This window comes from Gymnoscopelus microlampas, assembly GCF_963454915.1.
Source record: "Gymnoscopelus microlampas genome assembly, chromosome: 12".
Taxonomy (NCBI): domain Eukaryota; kingdom Metazoa; phylum Chordata; class Actinopteri; order Myctophiformes; family Myctophidae; genus Gymnoscopelus; species Gymnoscopelus microlampas.
The window spans coordinates 38849787-38870485 of record NC_139949.1 but is presented as its reverse complement, the minus strand read 5'-3'; the positions used below and the strand labels follow the sequence as shown (position 1 = coordinate 38870485).

Genomic DNA, 20699 nt, shown 5'->3' with positions numbered 1-20699 from the left:
CTGATCTTACTGGCTCATGTTTGATATATGGTTGTCTGTCTGTCTGTCTGTCTGTCTGTCTGTCTGTCTGTCTGTCTGTCTGTCTGTCTGTCTGTCTGTCTGTCTGTCTGTCTGTCTGTCTGTCTGTCTCAATGGGATGAAGTATGATAACTTCCACCATTCCTCCCATCAGAGAATGCTCCATGCAGAGTTAATTGTGGGAGAACTATTGTATTATTCTTCCTGATGTCATTATGTTGATCACCTTGTAATGGCCCTTATAATTATGTTCTGACCATCTGAATATGGTAGAGTCCATGCACCCCATGACCCCATCTGTGAAGTCAGATTTCCTTGAGTTATGAACAGTGGTGTAAAGTAACTAAGTACATTTACTCAAGTACTGTACTTAATTACAATTTTGAGGTATTTTTACTTTACTGGAGTATTTCAAATTTTCAGTACTTTTACTTATTGGCCATTTGAAAATAGCCAACGCATTGTGAGCTTGTAGATCGGCTATTTTCAAAAGATTTTTAAACATTTTGAACTTGTGAAATGGGACATTCTGCACAATGAGTACTTTTACTGTTGGTACTTTAAGTACATTTTGATACCAATACTTTTATTTTAGGCTACTCAAGTAAATTTTGAATTCCAGACTTTTTTATTTTTGTAAGTATTTCTATATTGCAGTATTGATATTTGTGAGGTTTTGATGTGTGTTCCTTCACTTTCTCAACTAACTAGTTTTGCCTTTATCACCTAGCTTCTAGCACGCTCCATTTTATTTTTGGAAATGTTATGTAACTGACAGCAGACACCATGTGAATGAGTCATGTGGCAAACTCTCTCTCTCTCTCTCTCTCTCTCTCTCTCTCTCTCTCTCTCTCTCTCTCTCTCTCTCTCTCTCTCTCTCTCTCTCTCTCTCTCTCTCTCTCTCACTCACTCACTCACTCACACACACACACACACTCTCTCTCTCTCTCTCTCTCTCTCTCTCTCTCTCTCTCTCTCTCTCTCTCTCTCTCTCTCTCTCTCTCTCTCTCTCTCTCTCTCTCTTTCTCTCTCCCTATTATCAAACCCCAAATGTTCAAATGCACCATGGCTTCAGCCTAGCATCCCACATTTGTCTGCTCATATACTAGCAGCCACAAGTTGTTGGGTGTTGTTCCCAACTGAACTGAACAACAACCACAAGGATGGATCAGGTAACCCTGAATCAACCCACCAACAACAACCACAAGCTGCAGGGGCAGGGGGATGCCCCAAATCAACCCACCAACAACAGCCACAAGCTGCAGGGCCAGGGGGACACAACACATCAGCCCAACAACAACCACCACAATGGCCACAATGGCCATGCAGATGCTAACACAAACCAGAAGACAGACAACTACAAAGACAAGGAGGTACGTGGCCTAGAGTTGAGTAGATTTCCGGTTTGGTCTGGTGTGCAAACTTGAAGTGGTTTCATATTATGGACCGGATAAACATCAAGGTCATTATGAGATGGAACAGAAACAGCAAATGATGCTGCAGATATTGCATTAGTAATAAGGAAATACAATTTATATTCCTGTTTAATTATTGATTTATTATTCATTCATTATTCATCTCATTTAAGTATTACTTTTATACTGTATGACTGGATTCTGAATTATTATTATTATATAACTAACTACACATTGTTATGATTATGTCTGAATGAGTGTAGCAGGTAATGTAAACAAGGAAGACGAGGAGCCATCTGCCATAGCCATCATAGTGTTTACTGTAAAAGGAGAACTGCTTAACCAAAATACTGCATCAGGGCCGTCTGAACACTGTCATACTCCTGTTGCCCTCTGAGGCAATATTACAACACAATTAACTGGCAGTAACCAGTGTCACTTGGTTCAAACTGCTTCTGTCCAATTGGCTGTAAGGAGTAGCAAGGCCTCTATTAGTCTGGGAGGCATTGCCTCGGAGCTTGGACAGCGGGGGCGCGGCCACTGCGTTGTGATTCAAATCAACAGCCAATGAAGAATAGGGGGCGGGATCCACATGCAGTGGGTGTTGCATCTAAATAGGATCGACGGGAAGCAATTTCCCCTTGAGAAATTTCGACCGCCATTGTTGTGTACTGCTGTTTGCCTCTCGTCGGACTTTTTAGACGAGTTGCAACCGGTAAGAGGCGTGTCCGCTCAGATTCAGAGCGTGACGTACATCCCGCCCACAAATACAGGGGCTTTGGCCCAGAAGTTCCTCGCCGAGCCGGCGAAAACTTCTGGGAACTCAGATTAGGCCTCTATAGGCCACTAGTGTGGATGTCAGAGGCCTCTATTGGCCACTAGTGTGGATGTCAGAGGCCTCTATGGGCCACTAGTGCATTTCAATATATTATCATTTAATTGTCTCTGCCAGACATTGGCCTATTATAGCGCCACCAGGAGGCCACAATAACCTACCTGACGTGGCGGAGACCTGTGCTCGAGAAGCAATTTTTCTAGTTTGAAATGTGACTAACATACTGAGCATTTGATGAAAGCATGAAATTAACATACTTGTACAACTGTAGATTATAAGCAGGCTATATAGATTATCTTTACAACATATTGTACATAGATGGAATGTAATATGTTAAAAATACATTTCAGTAATTTGTTTGACCAGGAACAGACACGCATTCACATTATGCATTGTGTGTGTGTGTGTGTGTGTGTGTGTGTGTGTGTGTGTGTGTGTGTGTGTGTGTGTGTGTGTGTGTGTGTGTGTGTGTGTGTGTGTGTGTGTGTGTGTGTGTGTGTGTGTGTGTGTGTGTGTGTGTGTGTGTGTGCGTGCGTGCTTTGACGACCTTGCAGGATTATGCAAAGGCTAAAATGTAACTTAGATAGCATGTTATGTAGACAGATGCCAGGTCATTGTTGACCTGGCATTCTATAGTGTGTATAGTTTCAATGTAGGCTGATGATAGGTTCTTGGTTTACGTATGTATTAGTTAGTATTAGATTATTGGTTTACTTATGTATTACTTTATTATTAGATTACTATTTTTATGCATTTGATATATTACAATGTATTATGATGTATTATCTTGTGTCCTTGCTTACTGAAAATCGCTCTGGATTAAGAGAGTCTGCTAAATGCCTAAACTGTAAACTCTGTGTGTGTGTGTGTGTGTGTGTGTGTGTGTGTGTGTGTGTGTGTGTGTGTGTGTGTGTGTGTGTGTGTGTGTGTGTGTGTGTGTGTGTGTGTGTGTGTGTGTGTGTGTGTGTGTGTGTGTGTGTGTGTGTGTGTGTGTGTGTGTGTGCGCGCGCACGTGCATGTGCTAATGGTGGCAGCGACTTCCAGCAGCCCTGATAATTGCAGCCCTCTTCGGCTCTCTGGGTTCAACATTTACCTTTGGCTATGACATCACTGTGGTCAACGCTCCTGCTCTGGTGAGTTCGACCAATAAGGACAAGCTGTCATCCATTAATTACCATTGTCAATGCTACTGCTACTGCAAATACTACTAACAACAACTACTACACTATTAACCATAATAATACTGTGTTTTTTACTCAGTATGTGCAGGATTTCTACAACCAGACATGGTTGGACCGGTACGTAGAGCCCTTGGGTTCTGACAGAACCACCATACTGTGGTCCATAACTGTCTCCATAGGAAGCATTGGTGCCATGCTTGGAACCCTGGTGGTACCACCCCTGGTCAAAGTCCTGGGAAGGTAACGACACAAACTAGATTGTATACTACCAATAGCTTACTCTTAATTGCCCCATCCGGTGCTAGCTTCACTTTATGTAAAGAAATGGTAACAAACCAAAAACATGCAGTAATCCTGGTCTCTATACTGCCTCCACCTGGTCAGTCGGGCGCCTGATGGAGGGGAAAGGAACTGGTTGGAATAACGTGTTCCTTCCACGTGCTACGTCCTACCGGGGAAACTCCCCCCTGTCAGGTGATAAGAAGCGGCCTGTTCACTCCTCGATTATGCATTGAAGGAAGCATGAGCTCAGTTCGGGGCTCTCACCAGGCTGGCAGAGAGAGAGTAGCGCCCAGGATTACAAGCTTAGGCATTGGCACTGGGTGAAAAAATGGGTTTCAAAATCGTGTAATAAAAAATATTAAGAAATAAAGAAAAGGAAATGGTAACATTTCATTAGTGAGGACCAATTACATGAAGAAAGGCCAGGAATAAAACGAAACAAAGGAAACCATGAATATGTTTGTTTTTCAACAAAACAAATACAACAAAATAACGCTTTTGTATACCTATCTCTTTAGGAGGGGAACGTTGTTGATGAATAATAGTTTCACTCTAGTAGGTGCTCTATTCATGGCTGTAGCTGAGAGATCCAGCTCTTTTGAGATGATGATCATTGGCCGTTTTTTACTTGGACTACATTGTGGTGAGTAAAGAGAAACGTTTAATGAAATATACATATACCAATATATATATACAACATACCAATTCACAGCAGTAAATGTCTCCTAGACTGCACTCAATACAATTTACAATTTGGGTATTTACCAGTGGTGGAAAGTATCTAAGTAAATTTACTTAAGTACAATTCTGAGGTATTTTTACTTTACTGAAGTATAATTAGTATAATTGTCAATACTTTTACTTCTGCTCCACTACATCTCAGAGGCAAATATTGTATTTTTTACTCCTCTCCAATTATTTGAAAACTTTAGTTTCAAGTTACTTTGTATAATTACATTATAATTACAAAACATACATTAACCCATTCAACCCATTCAATCAAAGAGCATAGACAGGGAGCTGTCGAGATGTCGACTGGTGTTATGGTAACGTTCTCCCGAATTAAACCGGAGATATTCAGAACTAATGACGGCAAAATGATGGTAGAGCATGAACTATTGAACTTTATTGTGGTTAAGAAGAGAACTTTGAGCCATGACGACGATGGTTAGCGTATTTGCAACAAAGTTTAATCTGAACTTGGATGTCAACACACTCGGTGACTATTTGAAAGAGAAGTTGGGTCGTGATGTCAAGTCATGAGTCTGCACAGAGTAGATTCAGCTCTTTTTGTGTCACCACTGAATATAACGACGTTGCAGAGATGTATGACCCCCAGCTATGGCCAGCTGGGTCTTTTATCCGGCGCTACTGTCTATGAACCACGCCGCCCTAGAGTCGCTGGCACGGATGGATCCGAGGGATATCCCCGCTCTCAGAGCTACAGTATGTGCTGCTGCCCAACTGTAACGCACAGGAATCCCACGAGTCTGCTGAGGCTGTGGCCAGTGGACAGTAGACACCCGAGGTGCGTGAAAATGAACAATGAACAATAAAATGAGTCGTGACCTATCATACAATGCACGCGGCTTGCGTGTGGGACACACTGCTGCGGATGAATCAAGACGGCTGGTGGTGGACACATTGATTGCTGAGTGTGACATATTATGCATACAAGAGACCTGGCTTGCCAACCAAACAAGACCTTGAGAAACTTAACACACTACATAACAACTTACATGGTGCTGGTGAGTCTACCACTGACCTCAGCACAAAAATAGTACATGGGAGGATAGCAATAGCAAGTGGAGTGGCTATATCCTTTGGAATATTAAATATGACCCACTGGTGAAGGTGGTCAGACTTAAGGTTGACTGGGCCATTGGGTTAGAGATTAATTTTAATGAGAAGAAATGAATAATTTTAAATGTGTACACACCTTGTGAGTCTTGTAAGTCTGAGGATGAATTCTTGCACAGGTTAGCTTTTATTCATTATTTTATTGGGGACGGTGGTTCAACTTGTGTCTATGACATTGGGGACTATAATGTTGACATGTCTGACTGTAATGAGTAATTTCTACTTTTGGTACTTTAAGTACATTTTTATACCAATACCTTTGTACTTTTAATCAAGTAAATTTTGAATTCCAGACGTTTACTTTTATTTCTACATTGCAGTATTGATACTTTTACTTAAGTAAAACATGTGAGTACTTTTTCCACCACTGCAATTTGGGTATTTACCCCAAATTGTAAATTGTCTCTCTTATCCAGAGCAACTTACATAGTAAATGGCATGAATGCTAGTCAACCTTAGTCAACAAATGGAAAATGCAGTAAACAACATGCAGTAATCCTCGTCTCTATACTGCCTCCCCCTGGTCCGCCGGGGCGCCTGATGGAGGGGAAAGGAACTGGTTGGAATAACATGTTCCTTCCACGCGCTACGTCCAACCGGGGAAACTCCCCCCTGTCAGGTGATAAGAAGCGGCCTGCTCACTTCTCATGCAATGAAGGAAGCATGAGCTCAGTTTGGAGCTCTCCCCAGGCTGGCAGTGGCAGAGGGAGAGTAGTGCCCAGGATTACAGCTTAGGCAATTGGCACTGGGTGAAAAAAAGGGTTACAAATCGTGGGATGAAAATATTTAGAAAAAGACATGAGGATGGAAGCTGCTGGGGGAAATAGACGGACAGACTTTTGGGGGTGCGCTCTATAGAGGCCCCTCAACATGCGGCTCCAGTTTGGATATGATTGAAAGTTGCATTCAAGAGTAAAAAAATTAAAGTCTTACAATACAGGGGTAATTCATTGTCTCTGGCAGGGCGTTAGAGAGGAGAGGAGACCCAGAACCTTTCATAACTTGAAACTTTCTAGAACACATTAATTTTACCTGTGTTTCAATAAAAGAGCATTCATTTTCAGTCGACACTTTCTGAATAAACGCACGCATAATATGAAGTTCATTATCTTAAAGGGATAGTTCACCCTCAAAATGACTTTTTTCTACCGATTATTTTTAGTTTTTGTCGCATTCCTGATCCAATAATTTGATGACCGATGGTCTCTCCGGTGGGAGACTCAAAGGAGACTATTTGAGTCTCCTACCGGATACATTAGCATCTTCCGCTGGTCATCAAATTATTAGCTTAGGAATGCGCCAAAAACTAAAAAATCTCCATGAATTCTATGCTTCATGGGGTGACTAATCGATAGGAAAAAAAGTCATTTTGGGGTTGAACTATCCCTTTAAGTTCATCAATCATCATTATGCACTTATGCAGAATAATTGTGTTGTAATCATGCCGCCCTGCAGGCATTGGAGGAAACACCATTCCAATCTTCATGGCTGAGATTTCCCCCATACAGCTCCGCGGGGCTTTTGGACAGCTCATTGGAGTTAGCTGTTTCACTGGCATCATCGTTGGACAAGTGTTGGGTCTCACAGAGCTGCTCGGGCATGTCAGTATAGTTCCCCTGTCTCATTTTCTACCAGTACAGAGCACATAACCTGCAGTGAGGGGCCTGGCCCCTCACAAAGTTCTATTATAGCCAATCGTTAGGGAAAATACAAATTCTATATGATGCCGTAAATCTTAGTGGGCGGGGATGGGCTTGGCCTATATGCAGAGTTGCGTCATGAATAAAAGAGTCCTTGGAGAAAAACATGATGCTGATTAGAAACATATTCTGAGGTTGAGGGGCCTACTGGCAGCATGCACAAGAAATCTGATGCTGATTAGTTTTATAGGTTGCAAGATTAACTGCTAACAGACACACACACACACACACACACACACACACACACACACACACACACACACACACACACACACACACACACACACACATACACACACACACACACACACACACACACAAACACGCACACGCAAACACACACACACACACACACACACACACACACACACGCGTACGCGCGTGCACACACACACACACACACACACACACACACACACACACACACACACACACACACACACACACACACACACACACACACACACACACGCACAGTGGTGTAAAGTAATTAAGTACATTTACTCAAGTACTGTACTTATGTAACATTTTAGGTACTTTTACTTTACTGTAGTATTTCCAAATGTCTATACTTTTACTTCTACTCCACTACACCTCAGAGGCAAATATTGTACTTTTACTCCACTACAATTATCACGATGCAACGCGGTGTGAGCTTGTAGATCTTCTATTTTCTATGCTATTTTAGTACTGGTACTTCAAGTACATTTTTATACCAATAGTTTTGTACTTTTACTCAAGTGAATTTTGAATTCCGGACTTTTACTTCTACATTGCAGTATTGATACTTTTACTTCACTAAAACATTTGAGTACTTTTTCCACCACTGCACACGCACACGTGCACACACACAAACAGAGGCAGATGTGAAATCATACTCTCTGCCTATGCTGCCATTCTGGCCTGGCGTAGATAACACTGTTGGCGTACAATAGTGCATGCAGTTTAGATTAGATTATGAAAGCAAATTGGAATACAATAGGAAAGCATTTGTGAGAACTTGGTGATCCTGTAATATAGCCTTTCATTTTAATTTGATATAAATATTGATATGTGGTTCATGTAAATATTTCATCAATCAATTTCTTCGTTTTGTCTGTTTTTTGTTTTTCATTCCATGATGAAATACACATATGAGCCAAGTAACAACCAGATGTCCTGCCAACTACTAACAATAATAATAAATGTAAGTAGTGTAAGTATTAATGTAATTTAATGGTACATGATTACAGAAACAATTTATCAATATCAATCAACCAATACAAATGTATAGAGCTTAAAGGTAGAGTAAGTGATATTTTTTGGTTAAAAAAAGTGTTTTTGTTAAAAAAAGTTAAAGCACTATATTCTAGTCAATCATTTAGACTGTTTGTTCAGTAACAGGAGTCACCCTGTCTCTCCAGCTCTTTAATAAACAGAACACACATTTTCAGGTGGGTTGCAAAGTTCCAGCCAATCGGGAGAGAATACCCATTTATCAGCTTCATTTTTATTAGTGTTTTAGTTCCAATTTTGTCTGCTAATTTCTTTGTGTCATCATCACTTACAATTTAACTTGTTTAGTCTGAGTTCTCTATCCTGATTGGATAAAATTGGTGTCCCGCCCCGAAAATGCATTTTCTGTTTAATAAAGAGCTGGAGAGATATATGAGACTCCTGTTCTGAACCAACACTCTATACCAATGAGTACTAGAATATGGAGCTTTTTTTTATTGTTATTATTTTAACCAAAGAAAATCACTACCTTTAATGATTTGTATTTAAAGTTCTAAGGTTTTGAATTCCTATAATTTTTTTGTTTTGTTTTTTTGTTGTTGTACAGATTTGATTGTAGGAGACCAGATGGAACTTCCTCTTTGCGTTCATGGCCATTCCTGCTCTCCTGCAGCTGTGTGTTCTGCCCTTTGTTCCTGAGAGCCCTCGTTACCTGCTGATTGACAGGAACGATGAAGCAGGTGCTGAGAAAGGTAACCCTTATTACTTCAACAAAATTCTGACTATAATATTATCACATCACACTGACCTTTTACCAGTGGTGGAACAACAGTGGTGGAACAACAGACATAATATTTGTCTCTGAGATGTAGTGAAGTAGAAGTAAAAGTATCCACAAGTTTCTTAGGGCGTTGTGGGCATCACTTCCTGTCGATTTGATGCCCACAACGCCTTAGGAAACTTGTGGATAGAAAAATTGAAATACTCCAGTAAAGTAAAACTTTCTCAAAATTGTAGTTAAGTACAGTACTTGAGTAATTATACTTAGTTACTTTACACCACTGCCTTTTACCTATATGTTACAACTGTGTGTATCTTACTAGCTCCGGAAATATGTTCCTGAAAGCCTGGGATTGAATCCCTCCAGAGCTCTCCCTCCCTCTCTCTCTCTCTCTCTCTCTCTCTCTCTCTCGTACCTCCTCTATGCTATCTTTCGTCTCCTGTATTTTGGGTTATTAGGAAAGAAGAGATACTGAAGGGCGTGTGGACAGTTCTGGTGCTGATGAAGGTTAATGTATACTTTATTGCAGGGCCCTTTTCAAGTGTAAAAGTTAACGTGGCACAGCTTTTTCAGTTGAAAACATGTCCTTTTTCTTGTGTAATCTTTTCAAAAGGAATGAAATATAAAATGATAAAATTATTAATAAACTATTCTGTGTCACTTTTTCAATTAAACAAAAGTTATTTTTTGATATAATTGTCCACTAGTGTATTTTGTTTTTTTTTACAATAACTATTCCACTTAATGTGTTTTCTGACAACTTCTCTAAACCATTGGTTCTCAATCTTTTTTCATGTTGCTGACCCCCAAATTGATACGGACCCCCATCTGAAAATATTTTGTGCCAGGGACCCCCAGAAGAGAAGATTTGGGGTTAAAATTGCTAAATTATTCAACATTTTCCAAACATTTTCGATATTTTTAATGTATTTAAAAAAAAATACAGATGTACAAGTGCGCAGCTGCGAGCTTGTAGATCTTCTATTTTTGAATAGCCAACATGTAAATGGATAAAGTCGTTAAGATGAGATGATTTTAATGCTATGTTAACTATGCTTTTGCTGGGGACCCCCTGGAACCCCCTCAAGGACCCCTGGGGGGGTCCCCGGACTCCACTTTGAGAACCAATGCTCTAAAACACCCCACAATGACACAGCAGGCATCGTTAAATCTTTTAAGCGTGTGTATATATATTCTATATGTGTACTACAGCTCTCAGGAGGTACCTGGGAAAGAGAGACGTGTCCCAGGAACTGGAGGAGCTGCAGGTGGAGAGAAGGCTCCAAACCAACCTCCAGAAGGTGTCTGTGCTGAAGCTCATGAGGAGCCCAGCTGTCCGCTGGCAGATCATCACTGTCATTGTCATCATGAGTGGACGGACTCTCAGTGGAATAAATGTGGTAGGAAACTAATTTACTATAGGAACAAATTTTTGTTCATTCAGTGTCACAGACACTGTAGGTTATTGTTCTATGGTTCAAACCCAGCCCAGGGGTATGGAGTTACATTAAGCTGTCCATTACTTGCAATGAATCACTGTCTGCAAGGTCATGTCGCATGCAGGTGCAAGGCATAACGTTAATCACAAAGATGGATCCATGTATATGGAATATACCGCCCCAACACATATTACCACTTGAATTGAAATGCTCTGTGCAAGATCTCTTCAAAAGCTTAATCAACTTTCCCAAAGCTGGCTCTATAACCAGACAGCACTCACCACTGGCAGTGCAATGGCCCCTTCTGGTGGCCAATCTGTGCCTGTTCAAGGCATTTGGCTTTGCCCCCCAAAGTACTAGGCCATTCAGCCAGTTTCTTGAGAATTGTAACGTAGATTCCCTTCTGTAAACAAGCAAAAATGTAAAACATTAAAATAGAGCTGTTGAGTAAGTTCATAATCATTCATTATAATGACATCATTTGTATACCTTTTTTTTTTTTGCTCCCTCAACAGATATTTTATTATACTAACATGATCTTGGAGGATGCTGGCATCGATGAAAACCTCACTACCTACTTCACTATTAGCTTAGGTTTCACAGGACTCATATTCTCCATCGTTGGTGTAAGTATGATGAGCAACTGGAATATTTCACATCTTACATTGCTGACATGCTTTCCCTTCATGATTTCAAATTAGTGCAACTGTAGAATAAGCTGAAATAGACAGAATAGTTTTCACAGCAGACACACAACTAATAGCATCATTTGCGGGTGTGTTTCATTTAGGTGTTATGGTGTTCCAGCATGGACAGATCTTGTACAATATTACTTCATGCTGGCACACAGAAACATCACCATTGTGCTCTAAATGGTTGAAAAACACATTTTAATTTCAGCTCGTCTTTAAATGAGGTGTACGCATTTGCTTGCAAGTGTTTGCTCTCTGGCATACCTAAATTAAAGAGACAGATTAATTTAATTTGCTGTGACTGCCTTAACCCTGCTCTGACACAAAAAGCAAAAGGGTTCATTTTGCAGCCAACCAATAGCAAGGTAAGCAACTAGACCTAACAGTATACTTTCTGCTATTTCGGGTCTGCATCTCAGGACCATTGTTATTCAGCGTATACATACAGTCTGAAAATGTGTTTTGTGTCCCCAGGGGTTTATGATCGATCGTGTGGGCAGAAGAATCCTTCTCCTCCTGTACTTTGGTGGTATGGCCGTCGGCTTAGCTCTGCTAACTGTGTTTCTCAATATTCAGGTATGATATGATCAATACTAGCAGTAACACTAGCTGACTCGCTCACTAACATTCATTCACAAACCTAAATACGCTTTGTTTTTCTTATATACAAACATTAACATTTTACATACATACACTTTTCATGTTCTTTTCTGTTTGAGCAGGACCAAGCATCATGGATTCCCTTTCTCAGCTTTTCCTGCATCATACTTGTCAACATACCTGCCAGCATCGGCGCATGTAAGAAGATATTTAATACAGACTAAACAAGCTATAAAACTGTAGACAAGCTATAAAACTGTAGACAATATTTGGTGCTCTTTGAAACATGCAGAATACAGTATATCATTTGTGTTGTATAGGAGGCGATACTGAATGTTTCCAATGAGAATAAAGGAGCATATTGCAATGCGTCCCTGATCTTTATTGTGTGTCTGTCCTGTCTTTCAGGGGCACACTACGTTGTGAACACAGAGTTATTTGAGCAGACCTACAGACCTCCTGCCCTCATGATTGGAGGAGGTCTTAATTGGATGTGCAACTTCATAACATCAATGGTATTCCCTTTCATGCAGGTAGGCAGATGTGTGTGTTTTAGCTGTATCCTTGTGTGTCTGTGTCGTGTGGCGTCTGGATTTTGGCCATTCTAACAAGGGTTCCCAGCTCAACACAGCAGGGACAGGTTTCATACAAAACTGTTTCCCCAGGGTTGGGCAGAATGTAATCTAATCATGTGGATCTTAATGGGAATGGTGTGGCCTCATATGTGGATCTCGGACTTCATGTGGCCAGCCTGTGATGTCAGTCATCTATGATGTATTTTTGATCTATGACTCCAAATCTGGGCAAGGTTTCACCCCGATCAGAGCCCTGCAGACTTTTATATTATTATAGAATTGAAGTAGAATCTCAAAAGATATAAAGAAATTGAAAAAAGAACGCAATACATTTGGCACGGATGGGTCCAGCTGTTTGTGAGATTAGCTCTTGGCACACACACGCACGCACGCACGCACGCACACACACACACACACACACACACACACACACACACACACACACACACACACACACACACACACACACACACACACACACACACACATCAGGGTGATCACTGGGTTCATAGTCATTGGTGCCTCTTGAGCAAAGGTAGCTACAGAGGACAGTGTTAATCAAGAGCATGACTGTTCAGAGGTTACAGCAATCCTTCCCTGGTTGACCAAATGTATTTCCTGTTTTGTTTTGCGTGTGTACAGGAAGCACTGCAGACCTACGTGTTCCTGGTGTTCATGGTGATCTGTTTACTGTGTGCCGTCTACGTCTACCTCGTCCTCCCCGAGACCAAGAACAAGACCTTTGTGGAAATCAGCCAAATCTTCAAGAAGATAAACAACATCTCTGACTCCTTCCCTAACCAGGAGGTGAAAGCCTGAGCCAGAGGGTGTGGCCAATGACAATGTAGTTCGGCTGATGAAGGCCTGAGTAGCCGATACGCGTCCATTTGTCAAGATGGTCGCTCAGATGGTCTGCTAAATGCCTCAATTGTAAATTGTAAATTGTAATGACTGCTGCTGCGGTAAATGAAAACATTCAAAGAAACTTCACCTTGTGATCGCGGACTGTTTCCATAGACTGTTCACTGAGAGTCTGCACAAATTTGATCAGTCATTAATAAATGCCTCATTACGGGATGCGTCCCAGCTGACTACATACATGCTGTGGTGCAGCCTCTGATCGAAAGGAAGAATCTTGACCCCTCCGTTTTATCGACCTTCAGGCCCATTTCCCAGCTGCCATTTTTGTCTAAGGTCCTGGAGAAGACAGTCTATGCACAACTGCAACTGTCGACCAGGGGGGGGAAAACAGGGCTGACTGGGCCTTTGCGGCAGCTGCCCCCAGGCTCTGGAACAATTTGCCCATACGCATCAAAGCTGCCCAGTCGAGTTATTTTTAAATCCTTATCAAAGACTAATTTCTACTCCCTGGCCTTCAGTGACAGCTGATTTTGCCCTGTTTTCCCTTACTGGTGCTAATGTTTGTTTGGGTATATTTCATTGTATGCTAATGTCTGTTTGTATTGCATATTGCATCTTTTTGTCTTTAACCTGCACAGCACTTTGGTTGACCTGGTCATGTTAAATGTGCTATATAAATAAAGTTTGAGTTGAGTTGAGTTGTCCTTCTCTTAATCAATTGACAGTGGAGAATTCAGAACAGAAACATTCAAGCTGGTGATGCAAAGTCACAGCCACAGTCAGTCAGTCAGTCAGTCAGTCAGTCAGTCAGTCAGTCAGTCAGGAGACTGATACACATGCACTGCTCCACAAGACATCCTTCCATCCAACCCATTGTTTCGCAGGAATAGTCAAGTCTCAACTCCTACGTTTCAAGAGAATCTGCACACAAACAGCAGATTTTGAAAATGCCTGCAAAACTCTATTCACAGCATTAAGGAAACGTGGATATACAAGAACATTCCTCAGGAAATCATACAACACATTCCAGGAAGTGAAAGTAAGGAATGAGAAACCCACACTAGCCTTAGTAACCACATTTTCCAGCCAAAGTTTATTGGCAAACAGAGCCATCAAAAACAATTTTGAAAACAGGGGGGGAAACCTCCTACAGAACTTTAAGATAATTTCGGCCTATAGGAAAAACAAAAATCTGAAAGACTACTTGATCCACAGCAAATTGAAGCCATGGAACCAAGTAGCACGGGCAAGGCCTAACTACTTTAGCCCGAAACAAACGGTTAAAAACAGGACAAACAAAAACATTATTAGCCTAAGACAGAACATCACATACAACACCAGAAATTGTGTTTATCTGATTACTTGCCAAGTGTGTGGATTACAGTATGTAGGAGAGACAGGCAACTCCATAGCAATTAGAATAAGCCAACACAGGTACACCATTAATAATGAAAAAGATACCCATTTATTAATTGTTCAACACTTTATGACACATGGGATTGATGCCATAAAAGTATGCGGCTTGGAATTCAATGACTGCTGGACAATTGGACAGAGAAGATTCCATGAAAAAGAATGGATTACAAGACTTAGCACAAAATATCCAGGAGGCCTAAACTTCTAAACTGCCCAAAAAAACTGAAACTATCCACATATTCTTACTAAACTAAACAATAGAGTTGATCACCTACATCAACCACAAAGTTGAGGGGGAGATCTCATTGTTGAGCTAATGAGAATATCAATGAAGGCACATTGATACCAAGAGCCATCAACATTTGGACCATCAACAGGGAGCTAATTGTCTTCCAAATTGGAGGTGTGAACATCAGAACTGTGGATATGCTAACTTGTTTCCAAAACTGTATCCCTTCAGTATCTACCCCATAGTCCTAAAAAATATAGTGTAAACACATCCTTAAATGGAATTAGGAAATAGTTTTAACCCGAGGGTATGCGGTCACCCTGACTCAGAGATTAGACGCCTCTGCCCTGCACAGTCTATTAGAAAGCACAAAGCTTTAAAAAATAAGTCTGCCTCATCCAGGCAGTTGGCCAGGAGCCACTTTGAGTGGTAGTTGGGATAAACGCAGTCAGTGGAGCCAACGCAGTCCGCACCAATAATATTTACGATTCTGTCCCTATCGGTACATAACTCGGACGGCGCTGAGTCGACTAGCAGCCCAGCGGCTGGTCGACGCGGGCACTCGCGCCTGGAGGCGCTCGGGCGCGTCTCCTCAGCCTTAAGGTCTGCTGAGTCGGCGCGCCTCCGTCATGGCCCATAACTTATAATTATAAATTATAGGGAAAACACATCCTTAAATGGAATTAAGAAATGGTTTTACCTTTAGTCTAGGTAAACTTAATTATTTGCAAAACATGACATCCCTTATTCAAAACAGATGGCGAATGCATTCTTCTCTTTATAGGGCCTACACAGGTAATAAAATTGCCTGTGAGACCTTCATGAATTGAACCTCACAGTCAGCAGTCAGTCAGTCAGCCAGCCAGCCAGCCAGCATGTCTATGAACAGCTAATCTCCTAGAGGCCTAGAGGAAGACCAAAGAGGAGATTTGTGGATGTATAGTGAAAGAGGACATGAAGTTAGTTAGTGTGAGAGAAGAGGAGGCAGAGGACAGGGTGAGATGGAGGTAGATGATTCGCTGTGGAGACCCCTGAAGGGAACAGCCGAAAGGAAAAGAAGAAGAAGATGAATACATTAGATTATTAACTTATTCTTTGTTTGGTTTTATTATTAACTTGTTGAATAAAATAGGGCTTAAGTGGTTAATGACATACTCCGGTACAGACCGTGCAGTAGGTATGCACCATTGCACCCAAAAGCAATGGTTGCAACCCGCCACAAAAATAAACAAAGAAGAAGAATCATCATCACCAAAACTAAGAGGTGTAAATTAAAATCTGGGTGCAGAGATGGTTGGAAAACACCCAGATGGTCTACATTCCAGGGCAAACTGGGGGGGTGGTCGCTAGACTAGTCTTGATCTAAGGCTAGACCTTGATATGGAAAAAGGTTGAAAACCATTGTCTAATATAATAGTAATAATAGTAAAATATAGTCTCTTATATTTTCACATACTATCATGTGAAAATATAAGAGCTATTGTCGGCCTGTGGAGGGCAGCATTACGCTTCAGCATACAGCCTGCCGTAAACCAATAGCAGAAGAAGAAGCATCATCACTAAACAACAAGCAACATGGCCGCCGCCGCAGTAGTGAGGGGCATCGGCTCTAACCTTGCCAAGAACCTCCGAGAAATCCGTCTCCACATGTGTCAGACCTCCGCCACTAGCCAGGGTGCCAGGTGTGTTCTCTCTCTGTGTGACTGGAGCTAAGTGTGGATGAAATGGAGTGTAGAGAAAACACACCCACTGTGGTTTGTTGTTAGCTACTTAGCTTAGCCTCTGTCTGTGGTAACCTGCATCTTACGGACCTTGTCAAAAAGAACCGATGATGGAAGAAGTACTCAGATATGTTACTTAAGTAAAAGTAGCAATAATATTTATTTATAGAGCACCTTTCATACATAAATGTAGTTCAAAGTGCTTTTACATTCAAGTAAAAAAAAAAAGTCTGTTTCTCTGTGGACTCCGTTCAACGTTATTGTCGTATCGTGTGTAATAATGATATAATGAAATAATCAGGCTATCTCTCCGTCAACACAACACTTGACACCATCTCTGAACCCATATCAAAGTACATAGACATATATTAGACTGCATAATTTCAGCTGTCAGGATGGCCGAGCGGTCTAAGGCGCCAGACTCAAGGTGACAAACCTTCCTGGTTAAAGGGACTTCTGGTCTCCGAATGGAGGCGCGGGTTCGAATCCCGCTTCTGACACTACTTTTCTGAATTTCCCCCGCGGGATCAATAACGGTCTGATCCGATCTTACAGGACAGGATAACATTTCATATTATACATCAAAAGTGTGCATCAGCTGTTCACCGACCTAACTGCCTGAGGAAATAGAACTGCTACTGAAACCCTATGACTGAAACGGACAGTGCGATTTGATGCTCCGGCTGGAGATGGAAGGAGCTTGAAAAGAATGAGCTGGATGTTTTTCCTCAGAGACAAAGCTAATCACTGGCTTGAGCTTTTTTAAATAATTTGATATCATGGCTTTGAGTTATCTTGGAATGTATTTTCAAGGGTAATGACAAACTACAGCTGTAACCATTTACAACAACTGACATTAACTGATAGATTAAACCCAGTGTTTGTCTCATTGATTTAACTGAGTGTGTTTCTGATAGATCCAATGTGGTTCTGTTATTAAACTCAGTGTGTTCATCTGGATGTGAGAGTTCTGCTGAGCTGCATTTAACTGCAAGCTGGGTCCCAGAGTTAATATATATATATATAGCTCCACAAACCATGTTCAACCCAGATTTGGCACAACAAAGGGAATGAACTCTTTCTCATGCTATTCATCCAAAATGTGGAATGCCCTACCAAAAGGAGTAAAGGAGTGTAAAACCCTACTCACTTTCAAAAATGCCCTAAAGATACACCTTCAGGAGGCTGCAATTCAAAAATGGCCCCTGTCCAAGTCCTAACCTACCCCATGTCCCAACCTAACCTACCCCATGTCCTAACCTAACCTACCCCCCCCCCCCCTCTCTTTCTTTTTGTACATATTTTTCACCCTTCATACTTCATACCAGTAACCTGTAAACTGATTGTATGACATTCTGTATAGTAGTGTGTATATCTGTCTGTCTCTTATATGTCAACATGATTTGTGTGCATGGGGATCTCATCTTAAACAAGCTACGTGCTTAACTGAGCTATCCAGTTTAGTAGACCTTGTATTGCGAATTTGTACTTCCATGTACTGTTATGTACTGCCATGTACTGTTCTCATGTCTTACTAAATAAAGTACATCAATCAATCAATCAATCAATATCTCTTAACCCACTTAGACCGGGATCGTATGTGTGTCATTTTCGATTTCTTTGGCTATTTTTTAAAATTTGTGAACATTTGTAACTCAAATCTTTGCTTCAATCTGTGGTACCCTGGAACAAAATATTTTGAGATGGGGGGTCCGTGGCCTCAGGTCTTAATGGGTTAAACTGAGACCCAGGCTCATTCAAGCATATTAGCACCATTGTATGTGAATCTCCAAAAATTGATTTGTGTAATTAATCTCTCGCTCTGTGTGTGTCTGTGTCTCTCTCTCTCTCTCTCCCCCCCCCCCCCCCCCCCTCACAGGGACTTTGTGGAACAACACTATGTGTTATTGAAGAAAGCCAATCCGGAGTTTCCCATCCTGATCAGGGAGTGTTCTGGAGTCCAACCCAAACTGTGGGCTAGATATGGTGAGAGACACTGCAGACTACCGTGCATTAGCCATGTCCCATTCTGCATGTGAGATGCGCTAGTGATGTACAAAAGTTGAACAGACTTTAACAGACAAGCACCATTAGCTCTCTGTACTTGAAAAAAGCAAGACTCGTAGCAAAACAATGTTATTTTCTAAAAGACGTTACATACATCTGATGCGTGTTTGCATTGAAGCTATGTTAAATCTATGTTAGTGATTATTACATACACTGGAAATAAGGTTGAGCTGCTGCTTATGTGGAACCTACCGACCCTCACCCTGACATTTATTACATTAATAAACTCGTATATGCAATGCAACACAATGGGTCAGGTCAGTGTAACGGTTAACCCTAACAAACATGCTTGATTATACAGAAGTTGAGGGATTTTGAGTCTATGATGCATACACAAAGTTTTTATTTTTATTTATGCATTGTCTAATGTATGTTGCTTATTTAGTTTAGCCTATTCTTGTTTTGTACCCTGGTCTTAGAAATATAGACGGGCATAGTAGACTCATATTATAGTTGTGTGTTGAGCCTCGTACTCACACTGCTAGGATTAAAGCAGCACTATGTAACTTTCCTCTTCTACCCCGGATTTGAACCCGGTTTGTGCTGACATTTCTTCATTGAGCCTGCCTGCTTGCTCTGGGGATAAATCGAATCTTGACCATCAGGTCAAAATTTGTGTCAGATCCTTTGACACAATCTAAATGTCTCAATAGAAGAGCAGGGAGACAAAATACAACCACCCCAATTGTATAAGTTATATTGTGTTAACTTACTCTACGATACAGATTGGGCAAACTTACATTTTATTAATTTAAAAAAAGTTACATAGTGAAGCTTTAAACATCTATTGACCGTGTGTGTGTGTGTTTGTGTTCTCCAGACTTTGGGAAGGAGAGAAGCGTTCCATTGGACAACATGACGGCAGAACAAATATCCCACGTTCTAGAGACGGTGGTCAAGACCAAACCCTGACCTGACTGGACTGATTCTCTCTCCTCCACCCCCATCCCTGTGTTATTAATGTGATGACATCATCTGTTGTTAATATTATATTGTTAATAAAGCAAATGTACTAAATCCAACAAAGTGCAGTGTGTTTATGTATCTGTGCTGGTTTACCTAGTTCTTTTTTTTTTCATCAATGTGACAATTGAAGATAATTCCAGTATGGTAGGGAGGGAATGGGTCTTTAACAGGCACATACCAAATGAATAAAAGAACAGTTAAAGGTAAAAAATAAAATAACTCAAAAAAAACCTCAAGTATCTTGTCTTGATAGGAAGTTTTTGTTTTTATTGTCCCACATACCGTCTTCACTTAAAGGTAGGGTAAGTGATTTTTCTGGGGTATTTTTGTTAAAAAGGTTAAAGTACTATATTCTGATAGTAATCATTGCTACAGAGTGTTTGTTGGGTCACAGGGGTCTCTCCAGCTCTTTAGTTAACAGAATATTGTACATTTTCAGGTATATAAATATAAACCAATCAGAAGAGAGCACTGAAAATGCATTTTCTGTTTAATAAAGAGCTGGAGAGACATGGGAGACTCCTTTTACTGAACGAACACTATAGCAATGAATACTATCAGAATATAGAGCTATTTAATCACTTACCCTACCTTTAACATTTTTATTTATTTAATAAAGATAAAGGTTTAGGTTAACCTACTGGAAAGTTGTTCTTCGTTGAATAAATACAAATTAAAGTGAAGACAGACAGTCTGGGACTACTTATTTTCTTTTGTTGGCTCTATCCTACACATGCCCTTTCATAAGTGTGCGCTGTGCTGTGCAACAGTACTTTACCATAGTATTGAAATGTGAATTATGTTATTTAATACACTTGGTCAATAACTAAAACCAAGGCTTTTGAA

General features: G+C 40.9%; 2 protein-coding genes across 2 annotated transcripts; both read left to right on the top strand.

The window, feature by feature from the left end:
• The first annotated feature begins 1136 nt into the window (after window positions 1–1136).
• Window positions 1137–14118, top strand: LOC311057542 (solute carrier family 2, facilitated glucose transporter member 9-like). Its single transcript, XM_084074524.1, has 12 exons — window positions 1137–1391; window positions 3303–3401; window positions 3529–3689; window positions 4250–4374; window positions 7047–7192; window positions 9126–9258; window positions 10500–10687; window positions 11242–11352; window positions 11893–11994; window positions 12141–12216; window positions 12427–12551; window positions 13236–14118. Exons 1-12 carry the CDS (start codon window positions 1182–1184, stop codon window positions 13410–13412), a joined length of 1653 nt encoding a protein of 550 aa, XP_083930650.1. The 5' UTR covers window positions 1137–1181; the 3' UTR covers window positions 13413–14118.
• Window positions 14119–16650: 2532 nt separating this feature from the next.
• On the top strand, window positions 16651–19926 carry ndufa2 (NADH:ubiquinone oxidoreductase subunit A2). Its single transcript, XM_084074644.1, has 3 exons — window positions 16651–16781; window positions 18700–18806; window positions 19708–19926. The coding sequence occupies exons 1-3, from the start codon at window positions 16675–16677 to the stop codon at window positions 19797–19799; spliced, it is 306 nt and encodes a 101-aa protein (XP_083930770.1). The 5' UTR covers window positions 16651–16674; the 3' UTR covers window positions 19800–19926.
• The last annotated feature ends 773 nt before the right edge of the window (window positions 19927–20699 follow it).